Source organism: Gossypium arboreum, chromosome 13 (genome assembly GCF_025698485.1).
Source record: "Gossypium arboreum isolate Shixiya-1 chromosome 13, ASM2569848v2, whole genome shotgun sequence".
NCBI classification, from domain to species: domain Eukaryota; kingdom Viridiplantae; phylum Streptophyta; class Magnoliopsida; order Malvales; family Malvaceae; genus Gossypium; species Gossypium arboreum.
Window position 1 is genome coordinate 20336463 of NC_069082.1, and position 24140 is coordinate 20360602.

The window sequence follows — 24140 nt, forward strand, 5'->3', positions numbered from 1 at the left end:
GACTTGATGAAATTTTCCTAAATGACATTTAGTCTCAATTATGGCACATTAAAGAAAATGCTACTGATTTGTTCTCATCACGGGGTTTAATTAAGTGGGTAAATTTGAAAGATTTTAAGTTTAGATTTTAAAATTTTTAATTTTGGGTAGATTTTGAATTTAGTGTTGGGTTAAATTTTAGATTTAAATTGTTTTAAATTCAATCATTTTGAGTTTGAGGCTTGAATTTTTTTAGGTCGAATCGTTTCAAGTTCAGGTCTTAAGTTTTAGTTATTTTAGGTATATCACATGTCCTTTCAAATTTGATTCTTTTTGAGTTTGAATTATTTCAGGTTCTTGTTAATTTTAAGTTTTAATCAAATTGAGTTTGGATCATTGATATTTTATGACCAAATGGGGTTTAAGTCAAATTTGAGTTGATCAAGATGGAGTTTTTAAGTACAAGTAATTTTGTTTGAGTTTGATTATTTTAAATACTAATCAGTTCAAATTTAATTTTTTTATTAATTTTAAATTTGAGGCAACTCTAATTCTAGTTGTTGACATTTTATGATCTAGTTTGAGTTGTTAAAAACTTATGATCAAATGGAGTTGATTTCAATTCAAATTGATGGAGTAATTGGAGTAGGGATTTAAATCCAGAGGCTAAGAATCAAAAGAATATTAAAACCGTGTTGCAAGATTGATACTGCTGGGAAGGAGATGGTGGGGGCCGTGGGGCAGGGGCAGGGGCGGTCGTCCCTTTCTGATATGACAAATTGATGGAAGAGAGGAGGACCCCAACTCAAAGACCCCTCCCCTTTATCACGGCAGAATCTCCCATTGTTTCAACGTACAAGGAACGTGTAAAGAAACATTGTCTAACCCTAAATCCCATCCCATACTTTCTGTCTCATAAAAATAAAACTCCATGGCTTTGGATTCATTTATTAGGTCCAAATGTACACATGTTTTCCTTGGCTTAAGACACAGAAGCTTTTCTTTCCCCATTAAAATGCTCACCCTAAGGCTGAATACTAATAAATGACTACCGTCACGAAATTAAGGGACTAAGTACCCACACATGTTTGGGAGGACCATCATTTTCCTTACCAAAGTTTTCACCATCCATTACTTAATTTCTGGGATGCGGTTAGATTTAAAATTTTAACAACCCAACAAACTTAAGTTCATTGGTTAATCAATTTGATAGAATTGAAGTTGAGAGATGGAATCACCCGATTTAAACCATTGTCAAACAGATGTTTGGTAAAATCTTTAATCATCGCTTTATATAAGTCAAAAGTTAAAAATATTTATATTTATTATATATTATATATTTGAATTTAGGAAATATTACGAATTATATTAGAATTTTGGTTAGATTTGAGTTTTAAAACTATATAGTTGATATAAAAGTTGATTATCAGTAATTTAAGTTTTATCATACTTTTTTATGAGTCATGTATGTATATTATCCTTAGTGCATTTGGTTTATTATGTATGATTTATATTTTAAGTTTCACAAGTAGATTGAGGTATGACAAGTGTCATATTTATTTATATATTTAATTTTTTTTAAATTCCTATACTCTAAGATACTTGTTATACTTTAAATCATTTATAAATTCTAAAAATTTAACATAAAATATATGAGGCAATGTTCCTAAAAATATGAAAAATAAATTAACAATATGTTTGGTTCAATTGAATGGCTAAGCCATTCCAAGCATTTTTAGTACTCCACAATGAATCAAAGTTTAGTTGATTGAATGTTCATTTCGCAAAATAACCTAATCTAGTATTAAATAACAAAGTCATGTAAAACATTCGAGACACCCATATTTGAATACCTATTTTGCGATTACTTGTAAGTTTTTACTTAATTTACTCTAAAGCCCAAAAATTAAAGAAAAAAATCAATCAAAATATCCTAATTGAGGATTCAATGTAATAACACATAAAAATATATATAAAAAATACAAGATTGTCTCTTTTCCCCTAAAGTGAAGAGGGAGAGGATGATCGGCGATAAATGAAAGTTGTTTCGGGGCATTTTTTTATTTTTTGATTTTTGCACATGGATGAGATTGAGAGAGAGGAATGAATGGTTGAGACTCGATAAGAATTATCTATAATTCTACCCTAATTTTTAATTAAGAGGATAAATGTTTTAAATGTGTTCAATTCATGTCTTTTATATTAATAATAATATTCATGTCAATTGAGTTAATATTTAGTCAACATCATTGATAATATTTAAATGTTAATTTTTAATATTTTAAAGAATATTTTTTAATATTCTTAATAAATAATTTTTAAGATTAATTTATTAATAATATTTTATAAAAATTGTAATCTTTTAATTTTTTTCTATATATTATTAAATATAATTAATTTAAATTTGAATAAAATTATAATAATATAAAAAATATTTTTAATTAAAGGATAATAATGTCATTTTATACATTTTTCATCTATTCGACAACATTATACTATCCAATCAAACAATGCAATACTATTATTTATCTATTCTATTCAGTGAACCAAACTGTATAATGCTTATTTACATGTCTATTATATTCCTACTGAATAGTTATTCAATTCTTATTTTATTTTATTCCTGTGAACCAAATGTGTCATCATTTTTAGTTGAAATAGTAAAAATGAGGCTTGAAAATTAGTGTCTTATGTTCAAGTTCATATGCGGTATTTTTATATTTATCGAGTTTAAATAGATTTTATATAAAAATAAATAAAGAAAAAATACTCTTATAATAATATTTATTATTTTGTAAAAAAAAGAGTTTTAGTCACTTTCTAACTGATTTGGCATCTATTAATTTGTGACATCAATTCAATAACTTAAATATAATACAAAATGATTCAAGATCTAACCCTTAAAAGTAGGCACCAAGCCCTTTAAAATTAGAAACTTTTATTTTAGACCTCCTAAATTTATAAAATTATAAATTAATATATAGTAAAATTACAGTTTAACCTTCTAAAAATAATAAAATTTTGATTATCTTTCTAAAAACTATAAAGATATAAACCAATACAATAATAAAAGTGCATTTTAAATACTATAAGAATATATAAATTAATCTCGCTTATCTAGAAAAAAAATTTAGGTTCACCTCTAGTTAGACGCTATTTGACATTATTTATTAGGGGCAAAAGTGCTTTTTCAATCCCAAAAGCAATAACAAACATTTGGCTTTTAGGGTTGAAAGTATAGTAAAAAAGTGTTTTTCCACCCAAACCCCAAAACTAAGGTGTTGGTGTTGGTGTTGGTGTTGGTGTTAGTGTTGGTGTTGGTGTTGGTGTTTTTGATTTTTGTTCTTGTATGCTGAAACTCAAATTATTAAAATATCTTTAATTATAATAACTATTTAAAATTTAGTTTAACTTATTATTATGTATTATTATATTAAATTATTTAAAATATCATTCTATTAAATAATTTAAATATAAATTTATTTTTAAAATTTTAAAATATTTCATGTATCATTACATTTACAAATAATTTATTAATTATTTAAAAATATTTAAAATACATATTTCATGTAAAATTATATTAAATTATTTAAATATTATCTAAATTAATTTATTGTTAATTTCTAAGTCTAAAATAAAATTTTAATTTTATATTACAATTTTATAATAATACCAAACACTTACAATTAACAAAATACATTTTTCATAACATTTCCCAAACTTTATAAAAGCAATTAGCAATAGAAATGTTAAACTTATCCTATTGTAAGCTTGTAAATTTTAACTTGAAAATAATAAATTACTAAAAAATAAAAACTAATTTAGAAAACGCATTAGAATATTTTAAATTTCTGTCCCTGCACCTAACATATTACTTTTCATGCAATGGATCAAAATGATTGCATAAAAACTAAACCGGGCTTCCAAAAGAATTAGACCAATCCCTGTTGCGGCCCATTTCGGTCCAACCATTTCATTTATTGGCTTCCCTTCAAAGTCAAAGAGAGCTTTTAAATAGTTCTAATTTCGAAATTTCTCCCACTACTTTACAAAAATTGAGAAATTAGTCCACCTATTTCTATTTGTAATAATTTGGTTTCTGTACTTTAGAAAACTAAAAGGTTAGTATTGTTAATCTCAAACTTAAAAATCAACCTTTCAACTATTTATATACGAAAGAAAATAGTGAAATTCAATAGTTGAGTAATTTATATGCAAAAATGACCAAAAATTACTATTTCAATAATTATATTAACTCCATAGTTTTAATAAAGTATGAAGTATGGGAGTAACTTGGCCGAGTCAAAACCGAAATTCAGGACTTGATATTTGGCTCAAGCTCAATTAAACATTAAATTTTAAGTTTGGGCTCAATTTAAGACATTATTGATCTACTTGAGCTCAAGTTCAATTAAGCTCCTTTTATCAATTTTCATATTCAAGCACGATTAAACTCACCTATACTTAAACTCTTTCTATATGATAAGGACAATTACATAATTTCATAATATAAAAATATATTACAATGAAAAGCTTGGTTAGATTTGTAAGTCGTTTGGATTGAGTATCATGATTCTCAAATCTATTTGAATAATAGCTTGAGTTGCTTGGGCTCGACTTGGTTATTATCAAATTGAATTTGAGGTTTTTTTTTTTATTTACTTTTCATATGAGTATAATATTATGATTACTAGTTTTTATTTTTTGATACAATGCCTAGAATTATCTATAGTCCCTCTTCAACCCTAAATAAGAAGATAATGTGCTTCAGCACGCACGAACTCACATTCTCTTGCGTTGCCAATAATGCCGATGCCAACTGAGCTAAGACTAAATTAACTAAAGTTGAGTTATTTTTAGTTGAAATTGAATGGCTTTTGAGTACTAATATCTCATTTGCACAGCTTGTATGAAGACTAAATTGTGAAAAATTAAAATAAATGATTAATTTTGTTAAAATTCATAAATCAAAGGGATGAAATTTAAAATTAGACCTATAGAAAACTTTTTGGAAGTTACGGTGGGGTTGAACATGAAGCTTGACGGAGGGATTGGAGAACCAGCACAAGGCCGCGTTTCAATAACCAATCAAAAGAAAGTCATGAAGTCATCAATCCAATAAAATAAAGACACGTGGGTAACCCACGTAACTTGGCGCTCCCTTCTTATTTTATGTTTTACATTTTTGCTTTTTTTCACAAAAGATCTCTTTTTCCCTCCTTCGTGATCTTCGATCTCCGTTCTTTTTCCCTTTTGGGTTTACCATATAATCTTCGCAATTGAATCAAAGTGAGAAAACAGTTATCGAGCGGCGTCGTAATGGAGGCACACGGCGCCGGACTCCGGCGAGTTTTGGTGTTGGCATTTTGCGTTGCCGGGATTTGGTCTGCCTATATTTACCAAGGCTTTCTTCAGGAAACTCTGTATGTATTATTTTTGTTTTTATTTTATTTTGTTATGTTTGATTTCTTCTGAACCTTTTTCGATTAGTTATTGCTTTGCTTGATCTGTTGTTGGAAATCCTTTTTGAATGCATTTTATTTTTTAATTTGCAACGAATTATTCGTAATCTTAGTTAATTCAGAGGTAGGTTTAGATGCGAAGAATAAAAATTTTGGATCTAGGTTAACATGTTACGGTTCGTTATTGATATGACTGTTATTTCTTTGAATTTGAATAAATTGTCGTGATTCTTCCATTTCTTCTTTTTACTTGGAACTTCTTTTTGTAGATAGCAACTGTTCATTTAAATAGTATCGTGTGTGTGTGTATTAATTTTTACTGATTTTGCGCTGGCATTTTCAAAATTTCACGTTGATAAATTGTTTTGCATTGATAAATTTCAAATTGCTAAAATGGATAGATGGGTGACCCGTCTTGGGAGAAAGATGTAGCTTTTCAACGAGTAAATTGTAGTCGTTTATCGTTTTCTAATTACATTTTCTTTTTATACTTTGTTGAGTTTAGGTCCACCAAGCGATTTGGTTCCGACGGGAAGAGGTTTGAGCATCTTGCATTTCTTAACTTGGCGCAAAATGTGGTCTGCTTAGTTTGGTCTTACATAAGTAAGCTTCTCCATTTGCACTATCATAATGTTTTTATAAATTTGGCTATATATGTACCATTGACTGGTGAGAATTATGGAAAATAATAATATGTTTGTTTTTGTGTCTTTCATCCAGTGATAAAGCTTTGGTCCAGTAGAAGCAATGGTGGTGCTCCCTTGTGGACTTATTGGAGTGCTGGAATCACAAATACAATTGGTCCGGCCATGGGTATAGAAGCATTGAAGTACATCAGCTACCCGGCTCAGGCATGTCTTTGATTCTCCATACTTTTATATGTCTTCTCTTTTTGCCTCATCTGTTTAAGTTCCCTCTGGTTATTGCCCATTAAGGTATTACCTGAATTGACAGATTGTTTAAATTCCTAGTTAGGCTGCTTTTGTAGGTGAACATGTGTAGTTGGAGTCTTTGGTATTAAGTTTAACGCTTAATGTTGCTTGTCTCTCTTGCAGGTGTTGGCCAAGTCCTCAAAAATGATTCCTGGTAAGATATAACTTATTTTTTGCAATTCCTTTTTCTCACGTGTTTTCATTGATCGGTACATTTCTGGTATAATGTAAACTCCTTTTCTCATCTTGTTTCAGTAATTAGCTAATAATGTATTATATGTTTATGCAGTCATGCTGATGGGCACTCTAGTTTATGGTATTCGATACACTTTCCCCGAGTATATCTGTACTTTCCTTGTGGCTGGAGGAGTATCTGCTTTTGCACTTATGAAGGTGGGAAAATGTTAAAAGTTATGACTGTAAAAAACATTGCTACTTTTATTTTGTGATTTATAATTGCTATCTTGCTTATTTTCTAGGCATATTGGAGGAGTAAATATCATTAAGCTTCCCCTATGAAACTCCTGTTCTGAGTCATATATTGCTCTTGTGTCTGCTTTGATCTTTATTCCAGACTAGCTCTAAAACAATTAGTAAGTTGGCACACCCCAATGCACCCCTTGGATATGGGCTCTGTTTTTTGAACCTTGCATTTGATGGCTTTACAAACGCTACGCAGGATTCAATAACTGCAAGGTATGTTTGTGGAAACATTTTCATACTTTTTATCTTTGGTGCCGTGTTCTTCTCTTAAAGCATTTATTATTATGATCATCATCATCATCTTAACATGGACATTGCTTTTTGGACAATAATCCTAGTATTTTGAAAATAATTGTAATAGAGGGATTGAGTTTTGAAGCAACTGGCTGACTTCAATATATACTCTGCTTTGTAAATCTTCAAGAATGAATTTTTGGCAATCAAGATTCATGAGAACTAAACAGATCAGCTTGCTGACACAACAAACCTCGGTTCCTCCATTTCTTGCTGTGGCTCCTAAAAATCCTGCAATTATTGATATCTTGCCAGCCTTTTTTTTATTCTAATTAGAACTGATTTTCTCTTGTTAATTCAAGTTTATATCGCTCAAATCTTTTTGGTTTCCTTTGCCTAGGTATCCAAAGACAAGTGCTTGGGAAATCATGTTGGGAATGAATCTATGGGGCACCATATACAACATGATTTACATGTTTGGCTGGCCGCATGGTAGTGGTTTCGAGGCAGTCCAGTTTTGCAAGCAGCATCCAGAAGCTGCTTGGGATATTCTCCTCTATTGCCTCTGCGGTGCTGTTGGCCAAAATTTCATCTTTCTTACCATAAGTCGATTTGGCTCCTTGGCAAACACAACCATCACCACCACACGCAAATTTGTCAGTATCGTGGTGTCTTCTCTGCTGAGTGGCAATCCACTGTCCCCAAAGCAATGGGGTTGTGTACTAATGGTCTTCTCTGGGTTGTCATACCAAATCTACCTCAAATGGAGGAAGCTGCAGAGGCTGCCGAAAAAGAAAAAGACCTAAAGGATGCCCTCTTTTGACAGTTTTGAACTTTACGAACTCTCATCTTTTCCCTATTGTATTTTTTAACCGTCCCTACGGTATACTATCATTGCAGCCCTAAGGTTCAATGGTATCCCAATTTTAAGACAAATACTTAGAAATTGGTAGATGTAATTGAAAAGATCTTCATCTGTATTTGTCAACTTATCATATCAAGGTTTATGAAAGAAGGCTTTAGTTGCATCGAAAGAAGATGCATTTCTCGTCTACTTTTTCCCCTACCCACAAATAGAAAATGTATCTTAATATTGGAAGTCTAATCTTACATTTATTGGGTGTTAAGGCATTATATGAACTAATTGAGCAAACTTTCGATAGTCTCTCTTTTCATTGATGCCATTAGCAAGCCCATCTCTTTATGATAAAGTAGGGCAGGTGAGTTAATCGTTACATATCACAGTCAAAACAGCACCTAAAAAGTTTATGGCCAATAGGTTCACTTTATTTTGTATGAGGTTCCCTCCCCTTTCATTTAATTTTACCCTCTGCTTTTTATACTTTAGCTTTGATCATGATTACGCTTGTCCACCACTATATCTGCTATCCCCTTCACCCTGGTCTTCCTTAACTACAGAGTTCCAACACTTCTCTGTAAACACTAACTCATCCAAGAGCTGACGGTTTCGTGTAGGAAGGAGACATGGGAAAGAAAGGGGTTGTTTCAACACTTCCTCTGTAAGTTTGCTTTAAGTTCTTATTTTCTTATGTTCCTTCAATGTTTGAAGTTCCCGATTTCATTGCTAGCTGCTGCTTTGAGCTGCAACAAGCTGTCAGCCCCTTCTTATTGGGGAAATTGCAAGTAAAGAGCTTAATTCACACCAAAGTCAAAACACATTCACTCAAATCATATGAGTTTCATTACATTAGAAAATCAGGATAGAAAACCACAAAAATAACTTATTCTATACCGCCTGCACACCCGACAACATTATAGAAGGTTAATCCTCCTTTACTATTTCTCTTTTTTTTTCTTCCTCTCTATCTTTTATCATATTTAGGCAAGTTGCCTATGTATAAGTACACTCTAATGACCTTATGAAGTAGGTTCTGTACTAGAATACAAATCAAGGACAAAAAACTTGATTAAAAGGATGGAAGAGACACCCGAAACCGCTCGGATGAGATGACAAACAGAAGAATGGCACACACTAACAAGCACACACTGGCTTTAATGTGAGTATTAAGGTAGTACTCTCTAGTAGGAAAAAATAAATAAAGGAAATTAATGAAACTCAGACCATCTTATTGGATGTGTCTGAGAAGCTAGAATGCACCAAAAACATTCTAAGCCAAGGAACTGGGAGTGCAGATCATTAGATGCCTTGTTGTAAAATTCCAGGCCAAGATGGCTGCAACCCTAGGACAAAAAGGGAAAAAAAAGATGGAAACTCAATATGAGCTATATGTTGCTCAGGGAAACAAATGAAGAGGTATACATCTATACGGAATTTAGACCAATGTTGATTTCATTATAAGAGATGATCAGAGGTTATTTATAGACTATGGAGGAGGACTCGTTTGCAAGGTGGTGGTTGTGAATGATTATTTCCCGGATTAGGAGAAGGGGACTCCATTCCAAGTGTCTTAAGTAGGAAGTTCCTTTCCTGAAAAATGAAACAAAAACATGCCAGTCAAAAGTTTCATATATTATGCCTATATGTATATATGCTTGGATTTCTATGCTAAATTAGAGAAAGGGAAACAAGAATACAAGCAAAGATAGTGCAGTAACCCTATTTTGAGCTTCACATGCTCACATCTTTAGAGCCAAAGAATACAATAAATAAGGAATGAATAGGATGAATTTTATGAGTAGATGGAATTGTAAGAGCCTAAAACAAGAGACTGAATCAGTATTACCACTTGACCATGAATAAAACCCTATATATAAAAAAGTTTTGGTTAAAAAGTTCTTTTCCTTAGGAAAACTACCATCCAGACTATTTACGTAGGTGGATGGAGGAAAGTAAGTTTGCTTTTAGTAACTTATCTTTTACTGTTAAGGAACACTACGATTAAAGGCAGTGACCAGGTTTCTACCTGGCCTGAATTAACATCTAAGCAACTATTCACAGAAACTTTGTTAAATGCAGAAAAAGTGGATAGCTACCAATAATGAGAAATATTTACGAGTGAAGAAGAAGCAGGGAAGGCCAATAACAAAATTAAATGTGAGGAGATATGTCAGACATGGATGTTGTACACTAATAGTTCAAGAAAAAATGAAGAGTAACATAGATTGATGGAACCAACAGTTCAAGATAACTTACACTTTCTGAAAAATTTGGACTGGGAATCCCTGCTGCCAGAGATCTGAAAAGTGGGGTAACTTGGATTGGGGAACTGAACTCTATGCTTGATGAGGTAGAAGCAACTATATTATTTGTATTGTCGTCACATGATGTGATTATATCAACTGTGGTAACATTAAGACATTCCATCAGAAACATTCTTATTTATCCACTTTATGGTCATAAACAAGGTATTCCTAGGCCTTCATACCAGATATAGAATTTCATTACCTAGATTAGTGTTTGCACCCGAAACAGCCCTTTTCTCCTCACTCCCGCAATTCTGCTCTCCGATATGACTTGAAGGTATATCCTGGTGCAGTTCATCTATCTTACCTTGGGCTGCTTCTCCTGTTTCCCCAGCTGGATGAGGAACCAGTGTCGACCCTGTACTGTATTCCGAGCTGGCTGGCGATGCCTCGTACAGATCAGGTTGCCTGAAACATATAAATCATGAGTTAGTGTTAACCAAGAAAACTTACTAAAATCTGTATTTAAGACAACTGATTTTTCTATTACCTCCAAGACGGGTGACTTCCCTCATTACTACTCCTTAAATCCTCTAGCAAGTCTTTGAAATCTTCAAGTTGCAAATCAATATCAGACATTGTATATCTGAGGATGTCATTTTCTTTACTCTGATTCAAGAAGTCTTGGAGCATCTGAATATAACATAGGATGAAGGTTAGGGACATAGTACAATGCACAGCTCGGACTGTTAGCAAGTTTCCCCCAAAATATTTAAGATTTAGCACTTTACCAATTGTGAGATATCATGTTGATAGCACAAAAAAAACATATAGAAAATAACAAAATCACTTCTCACCTTCCAAGCATTTTCCAGACTTTGTTCTAAGTTGTCCGAGTTAACTTTCAATGAAAGTGAGCTGAGTAGCTCTGCTTGCTGCATCAAAGCATTTATCTTTGGATCATCCTTTCTGAGAAATGTTCCTCGAGTGCTATTATCCTGAGCTGCTAATGAATAATGGGGGAAGAGAACATAAGTGTATATTATGAAGAAGTTTAAAGGAGAGGAGCAAATAGGACAGTTTTTGGCTAATGCAAAAACTTCACTTTGCAGGTTTGACAACAGAAACATAGGTGCCAATGCCAAGAATTATCGGCTCGAGGTGATTTACCGTCGTTCGAAACCTCCTTAACATTGTTGACTTGAGATTGAACCACGACATTGTTAGCATTGCGGAGATTTTGACCCAAAACTGCAAAGGGATGTCTTAGCTGTTGATTCATCATTGTTCCAGATACTCTATGTGATCTATCTCCAAAGTTGCAGTTTTCAGTAAGATCAGAAACGTGGGATCTCCTGAATATGGATAGAATAAAAGGTTCTCAATTTTTCGAATAATTCTCGATCGTTACTATGTATTTACATTTCTAAATTTAATGTACCTCATTCTTTTGACAGAATCAGTACAGTCTGCTGTTCCATCTAAATTGAACCCATTTTGAAGTAAAATTCTTTTGTTATTTGGGTTTATACATGTTGCTGTATTCTCTTTTGCTAAGGCTTCATATTTGGCTCTCTTCTTGCATAGTGTTGAGAATCGATTTTTAACAGCATTATCCGTTCTGCATTAATAACATAATCAATGAAAATAAGTCTGGGGTTCGAATCTTAGCTTCTGCAATCCCTTCCCTTATCCCGAAACTGCACCTTCTTTGAAGTAAAAAATGAGGAAACATATGTATACCTGCCTGAAACCACCTTTGCTATTTCAGTCCATCTATTGCCAAAGACTTTTTGTGCCTGCAGTTCACCATAAGTCATCTGCTTAGAACCCATATTCAACAACCTAAGAAAAAACACACTTATCCAAATCGAAATTAGTGGTTGTTGTTTTCCTACTTTTTTGAATGACATAAACTGTGTTCCAATTAGTTTAAATGGTCTGGCCTACCTCTAAATGTTTTTTTCTGTTTGGAAAATTCAAACACCTACTGTACCAGTAACATGCAATGGCCTGCTACAGCTGATCAATCGAAGTAGCAAATTTCCTCCAAATAAATCACCATTTAATAGTTTTTGAAAAAAAAAAAAGAAGTCTGACCCCATTAACTTAAATGAAAGTAGACCATACAAAATAAATTATCACCTCACATAAAAGCATATCTTCCTCTGGTGACCATCCTCCTTTCTTGAAGTCTGAATTCAAGTATGTGTACCATCTGTGTTTTTTTTTTCATTAAAACAAACATGTTATATCAGTTCTAAAGGATCAAATCACAAATGATTGGATCAAAATGCAAAGATCATCATGATCAAAATTGATCATATCATGGTATTCAAACCAACCTCCTCCTGCACTGCCTTGTTGTTTTATCCTTGAATTTAGAGGCAATGATAGCCCAGCTGCATTCAAAGATTCAACCAAGATAAACAGAAAACATCAACAAAAACAAACCCCCTTGAATTTCCTTCATCAGTAAAAATATAGCAAAGAGCTCACTTTTCAGTTCCATGTAAACTGATTTGTCCACGAAGGATATCATCTTCCTGCAACAACAACCCCCATCAAAGAACCCATTATCAATAAGAACTCCAACACAAATCATATCAATAAATCAACATATAGATAAATAAATGAAAAAAAAAAAAAAGAAACCTCTTGGGTCCATGTCACTATATGACGCTCCTTCTTCTTGGAATCTTCATTGCCACCATTCTTCTTCCTTGTTTCCTGCATTTTTTTTAAAACTTTTGTTTTTGCTTTCACTTATCTCTTATTGACGCTCCCTTGCCCTTTTATTAAAAAACCCAAGTGGCATATGCTAAAAAGGCAGCCCCTTTCTCACCCCTTTATTAAAAGAAAAAAAGGAAAAAAAAAACACTCTTAAATCCCTGGAAAAGGAACCAACACTTCCACCATTTCCCTCTCTTTTTTCTTTTCTTTGATTTTTTTTTTTCACAATACAGCTTACTGTAGGGTTCAAATGGAATCCATATTACTCTCAAGAACTCTATGCTTTGCTTGTCCCCCTCTCCTACACCATTCCTCGGATTCTAACTTTTTCCATATATATTTGGAAAATACCACCCCACCATTTAAATGCTACTTAAAGCTTGGATTTTTTTTATTCAAAATTACATTTATATACGTAAAATTGAAAAAATAAATGGAGTAGATCTAAAATGGAGAAAGGATTGAAACTTTGATGAGAAAATAAGGGAAAAAAATGAAGACTGACTGATGAAAATGATCTGTCTGAAAATGAATTTATATTTTGGGTTTCTTTCAAAGAACGAAACTTTTTGTTTTTTTTTTCTAGTACTTTCTCTTTCTTTCAAGGCGTTTGGATTTTGATTTTCTTAATTAAAAAAATAGGGTTAAAAATATTAATTTAAATCAACGGATTCTTGCTTTAGTGCGCGGGTATGAAGGCAGAGTTTGAAAAATATTTAAAAAAATTTTAAAAATTTAAAAAGTAAATCCATAAATAAATAACGCTGAATTTCATGATATTGCTGTGCTTTTAATGAATGCTTCGCAGACTAAGTCCACTGTGCTCTCTCTAAACAATCCCCATTTTTATTACCTTTTTTTTTTTAATCTTCATTATCACTCGCATTTTTAATTAATTTTAAGTTTTAAAATATTTTAATTACGTTAATATCATCTCCTTAATTGATAAACTTTAAATATTAACTTGAATTTGACATAAATATTTATAAAAATATTTAAAATATGTTAATCAAAATTGAAAGCATATGTATATAGTGCATGGATAGGTTTTCTTTTCAACATTTTAAATTCAATTTTTATATAATAAATACATAATTATTTAAAATTTGATTCACATGTTTTAAAAATAATTTTCACTTAACATTTAAATTGTATTTAATACTCGAGCTGAAAGCTAGGTTGATAGAAGTAATTGATAGAATATACTAATGCTTTGACAACTCAAAACATTTTGAAATTTTAAATAAATTTAAAATCTTCATCATAATTGGAGAATATATAGTACAAATATCTTATGATATATAAGTAAATATAAATTAATTTTGTAAATGAATACTTTTAGAGTAACCTTAATTATTTATTAAATATAATAATTGATGTTTTTATTTATCATTTTAACATATTAAATTATATTACAATATACACAAACATTTAAAGAAATTTTTAAAAAATAATCTTATTATAAGTTTTGATTATATCTGCTTTTTGACACAATACTTAGAACTATTCATAATTCCTCTTCAACCCATAAATAGGTGGATAGTACGTTTCAACTAGAGGTGATCATGGGCGGGCGGTTGGGCCGGCCCAAATAAAATTTTAGGCTCAGTATACTAGGCCGGCCCGGCCTACCTGAAATATGGGCCTAAAATTTTGCCCAAGCCCGGCCCGAAATAAAATTACTAAGCAGAGCACTGGCGGCCTACCCATATTAATTTTTTTTCTTATTTCATTAAATAAAAAATTTAAAAATATAATAAATCAAATATATTTAAAAACATAAAAATAAATATTAAAACAAATAAAATAATACTAAAACAATTCTTAAAACAATACACAAATTAACAATATAATAAAAAATAGTTATATTAAAATTTAAAATAATTAAAAATAAAATAAAAAATATATTAATATATAATTCAGGCGGGCGGGCAGGCCCGGCCAAAAACTCTTACCGAGGCCCGGCCCGTTTTTAAACAGGCCTCTTTTTACCCAAGCCCATTTTTCGGGCCTATATTTTTACCCAAACCCTCCCATTTTTCGGACGGGCCTTCGGGCCGGGCCGGGCCGGGCCGCCCAGCCCATGATCAGCTCTAGTTTCAGCCATTCTACACATATAACTTAACTTTTAATTATTCCTAATTTAAATTCATTTGATTTTTTAATTTTGGAGGGTTAATTTTACAATTCAAAATTCTAAACAGTCCACACTGGTCTTAATGGAGGGTGAAAGTCACGCTTGAGGTCATTGGTTGGAATGCCAAATGTGTCAGTCAACGTGTTTAGTTTTCATTGGGAAGTGAACTTTACTTAGAGTTTCTGGGTATTAAAATAATTTAATAATTTACTCATTTTTACTTTCTTTATAAGATGTAAATATAATCATTACACAAATTTGTAAAATTTGAATTACTACTAATAAAATTAATTATTACAAAATATAAATCATACACCATCAAGATATCTTAAAATAATTTCACATAATTTATATATATAATAAAATTTAAACGAAAATAAATTTAGACAGAACTCGAATTTAAGATTAAAAGACATTGAAACACAATCATGTTATGGGTGAAGGAGAAAATTTTATTTAAAAATATATAAAATAAACACAGTGGATTAATCAGTTTAAAGAATTTTAAAGCTTCTAAGCTGTTGTAGTTTAAATTATTTAATTTTTAAAACCATATATCTAATTAGAATTTTTATAAATGATATATATAATAAAAATATATGAATAATTTATTTAATGTTTTGACAAAATTGTTTACAACAATATAAAACAAAATGCAACGTTTATATATATAAAATTATAACACCTAAAGCAAAATGGGGTTAGTTGCTTTCATTCAATAAAATTTGTCACTTCTCTTCAAGTGAAGCAGATAAAAAATTTAGGTTTTAGAGGAAGATACAGAAATTGTAAATCAAAATATACGAAACTACACTCTTCAGATAGGAAACTTCTCTTTTGCTCATTGTTTTGGAAGGTTATAAAAAACACAATAAAGATCTTTTGTCTTTTTATAAATAAGAAACATCATAATATTCTAAATACAATATTGTATGAATTTACCATGAATCACCCTTTTATATCACGTTTTATAATTTTTCACCTTACAATTCTAAGGTTCTTTTACAAATAATATAAAATTGGTAATTCAACTTCGTATTTATAGGTTGTGCTTAGTATAATAATGATATCTAGCCCATTAATAAAGATTATATTTTGGAGATCCGATCGAATCAAATCACCATATTTAATACCTTGAATTGTGTATATTAGGTTGGATTAGAACACTACATTCTTAACTACCAAAAGTTCATGTTTACATTTTTCATTGCTATTATATTGTATTTCAGCTTATTCTATTAATGTTGTTTAATAGGGATTTATATAAATATTTTTATGTTAGCAAGTCTCAAAATATTTTATGTAATTAAGTGACTTGTATAGATTATTGTACTGAGAGAATTAAGCACTTAATCTATCCTTGTGAGGAGCTTTATTGTAAGAATGCACATTGATAGTAAAACTCTACGCGTTGTGATTTTACTTGTTGGGTTTATAATGATGAATTTAGTGGTGAGAATACCATTCCTCAATGTGCAAAGGTGAGAAAAATTATCACGGATGTGTGATAAATTAGGATCAATTGCTATAAGTGTTAAAGATAGTGGATATTTTCATTTAGTTAAGCTCTACAAACGTAGGAAAATTGAACTGCATAAACAACTCTTTTTTATTATGTTTGTTTACTATTTTACTTTCAACACTGAAGGAGTGCCTACTTATTTATCACTCCTTCAAATACTTGGCTTGTTTCTTAGCAACTGTTTGAACTAATAGAATATACCATTAAAACATTAAGAAAAATACTTCTTAAAATTTTAAGGTAATTTACATTAATAGGCTTAATTAACTAAACATTTTCTAATAATATAATGGTAAATGTTGAAATTATCCGTCAAAAAATATAAATATTGTTAATTTTAATATTTCATGATGATATTTAAGATTTAAGATTTTATGAGTTTGTGTTGTTTTCTTATATAAATAAATTTTATTGCGTTTTCAAAAAAAATTACAATGATATATATTATTAATAAACATAAATTTTAATTTGTTTATTTTTAAATAATATTATTTTTTAGTTTAAATAAAAATAAATTAATACATTTATCTCAAAATTAATATATGATTAAAATAAATATATTTAAATATTTAGTCTATATTTAAATTAAAATTTAATTCAATAGAAATTAAAATAAATTTAAAATTTAACATTTTTACGATGTCGTGGTTACAAAAAGTATTTTCTTTCCAACTACACAATTTACTTTCACTACAATAAAATAGGCCTACTATGACACTTTTTTTTACTTATGATGACGCAAAAAAGGTTGGCATAGGCACTCTCGACAATTTTCACGACGCTTCTGAAACCGTCATTGTTAGCACCGTTGGCATAGGTATCTCGACACTTTGGAAAAAGTGTTGGCATAATTCAACCTAGGTCGACCTTTATTTAAGGATTGCCAAAGACCTAGTCAAGGCTAACCTTTAAAAAAGGTTGGGATAGAAGAAAATAGGCAACTTAAAAAAGTTGGAATGAAGCATTCATATGCCGACTTTTAAAAAGTTGGCTCATGCCCCCGTCAAAGACGACTTAAAATTGGTTGAGTTCGGTCGCACTTGGTCCGACTTTTAAAGAGTTGGCTCATGTTCCAACCAAAGCCAACCTAAAAAAAGTTGAGTTAGTGTATGTTTATTCCGACACAAGAAACGTTGATTTAGGGTCAATCAAGACATCAGGTTAGACCGTGCCTACGCTAGCTTTATAAAGGTTGTACTAAATGTAATCAAAATCGACTCAAAAAAGGTTGAGATAGACCATTTTATGCCAACCTTAAAAATGTTGGGATAGACCTGTCTAAGGCAACCTTAAAAAGGTTGGGATAAACCTTGTCTGTGCTAACACCTTACCTAGTTGGCTCAGATCCCAAGTTTTTTACAACTTTTTTTCCTGACTTTTGAAGAGCTTATTTTGGCGAAATATGAGAAACTTTGTATGTGTTGGGTATGGACAAGTTTGAGACGATATTAATTGAACAGTTAACATAAACTGATTATATTAATACAAAATTACCACTGAATAATGTTGTCAACCTGTTTCCCATGACATCAAAAAGTTTAGGGACAATTGTATTCATAAACTATTATAACATATATATACACACATAATATGCAACAAGCCCCATTCATCATCATCAGAACTGAAGGCCTCATCATCAAATCCTCTACTATAAAATTCAATTGCAAAAATAACAATATACCTTTTCTATTTATATGATTTAGATGAGAAACAACATAACCACTTGGGAAGAATATTTCAATAATAGCCAAAGAACCATAAATTTCAGCTAAATCAATAAATTTCATCAGTACATCCATTAATTATTGGTTGATCAAACAATGAAGACACCAAATAAGAAACAAACATTCAGTTACAACATAAACAAATAGCCAAATAAAAACAATCATTCTATATTAAATCATCAACAAACTTATTGACAATCTAGTTCTAATAATAATTATTTAACTTACTTGACATTCCTTTTGCCATGCACTCGTTGAGGAGAGCCTTGTACTTCTTCTCACGAGCATCCATCATATCCATAAACATTGCCTCTCAAATTTCAGTCAATTTCATAAACCTTTCTTCTACCCCAGCTATCAAACGAGCTTCTCGCTCTGCGGCTTCTGCACGAAATCGAGATTCTACTTCCTCGAGTAAAGCCTTCTCCCGAACTACTTGTTCAACTTAGATTGTTTGTATTTTCTTGACATGTTTAGCGTTCATCTCTTCAATCGATGTACTGATGGCTAGTATAGATTGGCTTCCTCGAGTGATTGAACCTTAGCCAAACAACTTGGATTTGATCATCCCACGTCCATATCCCAACACTTTTCCATACTTTTCAAGGCCGAACACTTGTGTATACGCCTTGTTTTCCAATGCAACATTATCTTAAGGCACAAAAGAACTTCCAGGTGTTGGCATAGAGTCTTTAGCCTCTTGAATGCTTTATCATATAATTATCTTTCATTAGAAAATTCCATTTTGAAAAATAGTAAAGTTATTGTCAAAATAAAATAAAATAAATAAATAATACAAATTATTTCTTACATAAACTTGTTCTGCAGCCTCACTACTCAATTTGTCACTTTCATCTTTCCACAAATGTTGGAATCTAAACTGCTCCAAACGCGAGGGTTCATGCCTTCCTTTTTAGCCTATTATACAACAAAACAATAGTTGTTAACAATATTCACCAATAAGCACAGAACAATTAAAATAGGTTACTTATTGATTAATATGTAATATTTACAAATTTTTCATTAAGGGTCTCATATCCTCTATTACTAGCAGTGTGTGCATAACGCACTTTTGTTTGAGATTTTTTCGCCTTTTTTAATTGTGCTTATTTTTAAAATTGATGAGAAAAAAATATTCAAGTAATAGGAAAACTAAGTTTATTGTAGCTCATTCAACAAATCACGCATATATACAACCCCTACTTTGAGTATACAGTAAGTGAATGTAGAAAAAATAGAGCATTTAGTTTAATAAAAGTGCATACCACGGTTTGTGGTGTTCCTCATAGCTCCACCTGCAACTTCCATTGATTATCATACACACTAGGAGGATTGTTTTCATATATTTCTTCAAGTGGTCGACCTTCGTGGACTATCTCTTTGTAGTATCTAGTCTTCAAAGTCGATTTAAACTCCTTATGAAGTTTCCCAACATGTGAGAGGATATTGGAGTCCTGTACCTTACCTTGAAGATCGAACTTTTCCTACACATATAATAAATTAATATACCAAGTATTCATTGTATACAATTTCAAAAAATGCAAAATTATTGCAATACATTAAATTAAAAAATGATTATGTGCTGCATACATGAACGATTCTCAATATGTTTTCTAACACATATTTGGAAAGATGTTTCCAATGTTTGGTATTCAAAGGATAGATCGAATTGGTCCTTGCAATTGAGTTGAGGAATTCAACCAATTTTTACGTTTCTTTCCCAATAGGTTGGCCATATTGGTTGGCATCTACTACTATATGAGTTCCAAGTTGAAGATTCCATATATCTTTCATGTTTGTAGGCTATCGCTTTCTCTTAGTAGCATTTGTCAAAAGTAGCTGTGTATATAATGTACAGAATAATGATAAGTTCTTGCAATCCTTATACAAATAATGTTAATGAAACATTAATTACCAGCCGAAGTTGCAGGTACTTCTTTCGTCGTTTGACTAGGAGTTCTTCTCACGTACCTTGGCTATGGTAAGAGCACTTCCCAAGGTGTTCGAACCCATAGAAGAACCTCTCGAGGAAAGTTGTACACCTTTTAATGTTCGAGCTTTGCCAGCCATTTTCCTAGAGAAAATAGAGTAGGTACATGCATATATATATGTTAGGCGACCCATCAACATCTATCATTTTGACAATGAGTGGTAATGGATAAAGGTTAATGAGGAAGCACCAGAGGGAATCGACAGAGCACCGAAAAGATCTTGGGGGAATCGTGTTCTTCTTCTTATTATTACGTTCCGTTTTCCTTTTTTAATGTTTTGTCCTTTGGTTTTTGAGGAAGAGGAAAAAAACAAAAGTTTGGAACAGGGAAAGATGAATTTTTTACCTACTTTTAAGATTTGTTATTGGGAAAACCTAAGTCGACAATAAACTTGGAGGAGGGTTGGCTTTTTATTTGCTTATTATTGCTTATTATTTTGGGTTTTCTCTTTGGGCCAAGTTTTTACTTGGGCCAAAAAGTATATATAGTTCTGGTTTTCAAATTGTGTGTAAAGCTCACCTTATCAGATATGAGATTTGGTTTACTTGCTGTGAAAATAAGTAAGAATCAAAAGAAATTCACTTTAAAATTGTACCAAATATATGGAATAAAAGAGTAATGAATTACCTTCAACTTTGTATCTAGCTTGGTCGTGGTTAAGGTCAAGAGAAAACAAAAGAGAATATGGCAACCTTTTGGAACTATGAAATTGTGATTGCAAATTATTTTGTTTTAATAAGAACAATATAGAGGCTTTAAACTATATAAAGTCAGTGCAAAATTTACAAAAGAGACCATAATATGGTGCAAAATTAGATCAAAGAGATTACAGTAAGTTGATATATACAAGAAGTGGGTGAATGAATAGAGAGTAGAATATAAACAAAAAACTGGTGTTTGATAAAATGATGGAACATGGAAGGGAAAATAAGTTAAAATTTAATCAACACCCAAATGATAGTTTCAAAAACTAAATAAAACTCTTACCATTGCTAAAAAATAAAAAACCAAAATTTAATAAAAAAATGCAGTAGAACTTTTCAAAAAGAGTTTTGTAAAAAAAAAAAACTAGTATTAACAATTATAATCTTACCGATTGATGCCTTTCCCACAACAAATCATAGACCAAAATGCCATCACAAAACCAAACTAAAAATCCAACTATGTCTTCCATTTTATTTTTTTGCCTTCTGTCTCAAAGGAAACCACTTCTTTGCATTTTCAAAGACCTTCCTATTTTTTTTTATAAAATTTGCATCTATACTTTGTACTTTAATTGCTCAACTTTTACTTTCTCTTTGGGTTTTTCTTTAATTATCAGTATTTATTTTTTGGTACGAAATGGAGAAAATGAAGAGTATACGACAAGGTTTGTTGAAGTTAGCAGTTCTTTTTTTCTTTATTATGTTTACTTTATGCCATTGGTTGCTTGCTAGCTATTTTCAATTCAAAAATTGCATTCACGTCCATATCCCCACCCATGGTTCCATTTTATTTAACAATTTTTTTTCATTTTTATAGTTCTTTTCATAATATTTTCATAAGTTGGGTGTACTAAATTTAATTTTAAAAAGTTCAGTAAAATGCTTTTGAACAAAACAATTTATTTTTTCTTAGCTTATATTAGTTTCAAAATAATACCATCATTGTAAATATGTTCCTTACAATGATACCATCACTTTGCATACATATTAAGTTACAATATGATGATCACACTGCGGATATATATATTCATCATTTTCTATAGGGGTTTCAATGCCTAGATTGTACAAATCTTGGCTTTATTCTGATAACATGGAGCCATCTTTCACTCTTACTATCCTCGACGTAAAATACCTATTTCATTTGAGAAGCAAGTATGTATGGATCGTCTGAATCATGACTCCCTGTATGGATAAGCTTAGAAAATTTCACCATAATAAAGCCATTTGCATCCTTCTTCATACTCCTTGGAGATTTAATATTCACCCAATCACATCTAAGCATGATGACCCAAAACCTTTCATAATTGTAACATCTTGAATTAGGTAATAATCAGAATAGTAGTTTTGAGACCACAAATCTGACGTTAAAATAATTATTTTATGATCATTATGAGGTCTAGGATATGAAAATAAGCATGTGTTAAAGTTTCATGAAGAAATTCTATGTGTAAGGTGTCGAATTGGAAATTAAGGACCAAATTGAATAAATTGCAAAATTTGGATTCTAGAAGCAATTTGTATGAAATTTCTTTGGAATATTAATTAGAGGTCCTTAAAGAGTAATTTACCCAATTTCTAATTTTTTGGACAAAAATGGGCATGCATGGAAAATTTGGAAAGGTTAGTAAGAAAGGGCATTTTGGTCATTTGGTTAATTAATGAAATAAAAAGGAAAAATCAAGCAAAAATTCACTCATTTTCTTCTCCATGCTGCCGAATTTGAAGGAGTCTCCATAGCTAGGGTTTTCCAACATTTCAAGCTCAATAGTAAGTGTTCCCTAGCCCCGTTTTTAGTGTTTCTTCGTATTTTTGAAACCCTCGTAACATGCTCTATCCATTTTTACCCATATTTCAAGCTAGGGTTCATGTTAGAAATTTGAACCATGCATGGGATGGTTGTTCTTTGATGAATTATGGAGGGTTATGAAAGTTAGATGTTAGGTAAACATCTTTTGCTATGTGCTTTTTCATGAAAACACCAAAAAGGGACCTAAATAAAAAATGTATAAAATGTGGGCTAGTATGAGCTTATAATACATTCGGCTAGGCTTGGGTAGCCAAGGAATTACATGAATTTCATTATAAGAGACTTAGGACTAAATTGTAAATATTGTGAAAGTTTAGGGGCAAAATGGTCATTTTACCCAAGGTGAGTTTTAGGCCTAAAACAAATAATGTGATGTATTAATAATCTAATTTTATTGATATAGACCCTGAGGAAACAATTTTGGAGGTCGACCGTGGAAAATGAAAGGTTTCGGAATAACCAAAATACGAAATCGAAGTCATTACCAGGTAAGTTCGTATAACCTGAATTAAACTCTTAATATACTTAAACATGTGTGTTGTTGAATGTATGAAAATTTAGATATTCATTGCATGATAATTTATGAATGTGCTTGTGTAAAGGAAAAATGATAGATGTCTCGGTTGAAATACAAAAGGAAATATGATGGATAAATTATGACTTATATGAAACGAGATATTGCATGTGTTGTAGAAAAGGATTTAGCCCGGACAGGTAATCTGACAATCTCAAAATAGAAAGGATCTAGCCCGGATGGGTGTTTCTTGAGTGATTGAGCCTCCCGAAAAATATAGGTGCATTAAGGATTTAGCCCGGACGGGTAATTCGATTGAGGACTGAATTCAGCCTGGACTGGCAATTCAGATCCGAGCTTATGAAAGCAATTATTGTAGAAAGGGATTTAGCCTAGACTGGTAATCCCAACATTGCTCTATGAGTTAATACTACAGGGATTTAGCCTGGACTGGTAACCCCGCCGTAAGATATAAGGTTCACGGGAGTGTGTACTAGAGATGATCACTTGTATAACTTGATGGTAATTGGACTATCCATCGAGATTTTCGAGAAATTCAACGGGATTAATAGGAGAAATAGAAATAGAAATATTGAATTGATGAGCTCATCTAAGACTAATGACATGATGTATTGTTATGATACTAAGTTGATGATTGAGTGCATGTGATAGGGAAACTATTTCATGCTTGTTAGAATTAGTGCCTAACATGGTTGTATGCTAATTAACTGGTAAGATTACCTTCCAGTTATCCGAACTTACTAAGCATATAAATGCTTAGCCCCTTCTCTTTTCCCTGCCTTACAGAGCTCG

General features: G+C 31.3%; 2 protein-coding genes across 3 annotated transcripts; one reads left to right on the forward strand and one right to left on the reverse strand.

Moving 5' to 3' along the window:
- The first annotated feature begins 5014 nt into the window (after window positions 1-5014).
- Window positions 5015-8127, forward strand: LOC108453728 (UDP-galactose/UDP-glucose transporter 3). Its single transcript, XM_017752007.2, has 7 exons — window positions 5015-5402; window positions 5947-6044; window positions 6162-6292; window positions 6497-6527; window positions 6663-6766; window positions 6948-7069; window positions 7491-8127. The coding sequence occupies exons 1-7, from the start codon at window positions 5299-5301 to the stop codon at window positions 7894-7896; spliced, it is 996 nt and encodes a 331-aa protein (XP_017607496.1). The 5' UTR covers window positions 5015-5298; the 3' UTR covers window positions 7897-8127.
- Window positions 8128-8747: 620 nt separating this feature from the next.
- LOC108453716 (transcription factor MYB124) lies at window positions 8748-13591 on the reverse strand. Of its 2 annotated transcripts, none has more exons than XM_017751996.2 (12): window positions 12851-13591; window positions 12695-12741; window positions 12541-12597; window positions 12341-12413; window positions 11939-11994; window positions 11637-11816; window positions 11366-11550; window positions 11053-11198; window positions 10746-10888; window positions 10458-10663; window positions 10206-10351; window positions 8748-9539 (listed from the first exon to the last, which is right to left on the reverse strand). In XM_017751996.2, exons 1-12 carry the CDS (start codon window positions 12929-12931, stop codon window positions 9429-9431), a joined length of 1431 nt encoding a protein of 476 aa, XP_017607485.1. In that variant the 5' UTR covers window positions 12932-13591; the 3' UTR covers window positions 8748-9428. The 2 variants fall into 2 exon arrangements, with proteins under 2 accessions (XP_017607485.1, XP_017607479.1); XM_017751990.2 differs by having other exon boundaries at window positions 11053-11201.
- Window positions 13592-24140: the final 10549 nt, after the last annotated feature.

Excerpts from the sequence above, each read along its gene's own strand:
- LOC108453716 (XM_017751990.2), bottom strand. The coding sequence starts at position 12,931 with ATGCAGGAAACAAGGAAGAAGAATGGTGGCAATGAAGATTCCAAGAAG. Across the intron at positions 12,742-12,850 it reads TAGTGACATGGACCCAAGAG|GAAGATGATATCCTTCGTGG; the intron begins GTTTCTTTTTTT and ends TTGTTGTTGCAG. Across the intron at positions 9,540-10,205 it reads GTCCAAATTTTTCAGAAAGT|GAAAGGAACTTCCTACTTAA; the intron begins GTAAGTTATCTT and ends TTCATTTTTCAG.
- LOC108453728 (XM_017752007.2), top strand. The coding sequence starts at position 5,299 with ATGGAGGCACACGGCGCCGGACTCCGGCGAGTTTTGGTGTTGGCATTT. Across the intron at positions 6,293-6,496 it reads ACATCAGCTACCCGGCTCAG|GTGTTGGCCAAGTCCTCAAA; the intron begins GCATGTCTTTGA and ends TCTCTCTTGCAG. Across the intron at positions 6,528-6,662 it reads GTCCTCAAAAATGATTCCTG|TCATGCTGATGGGCACTCTA; the intron begins GTAAGATATAAC and ends ATGTTTATGCAG.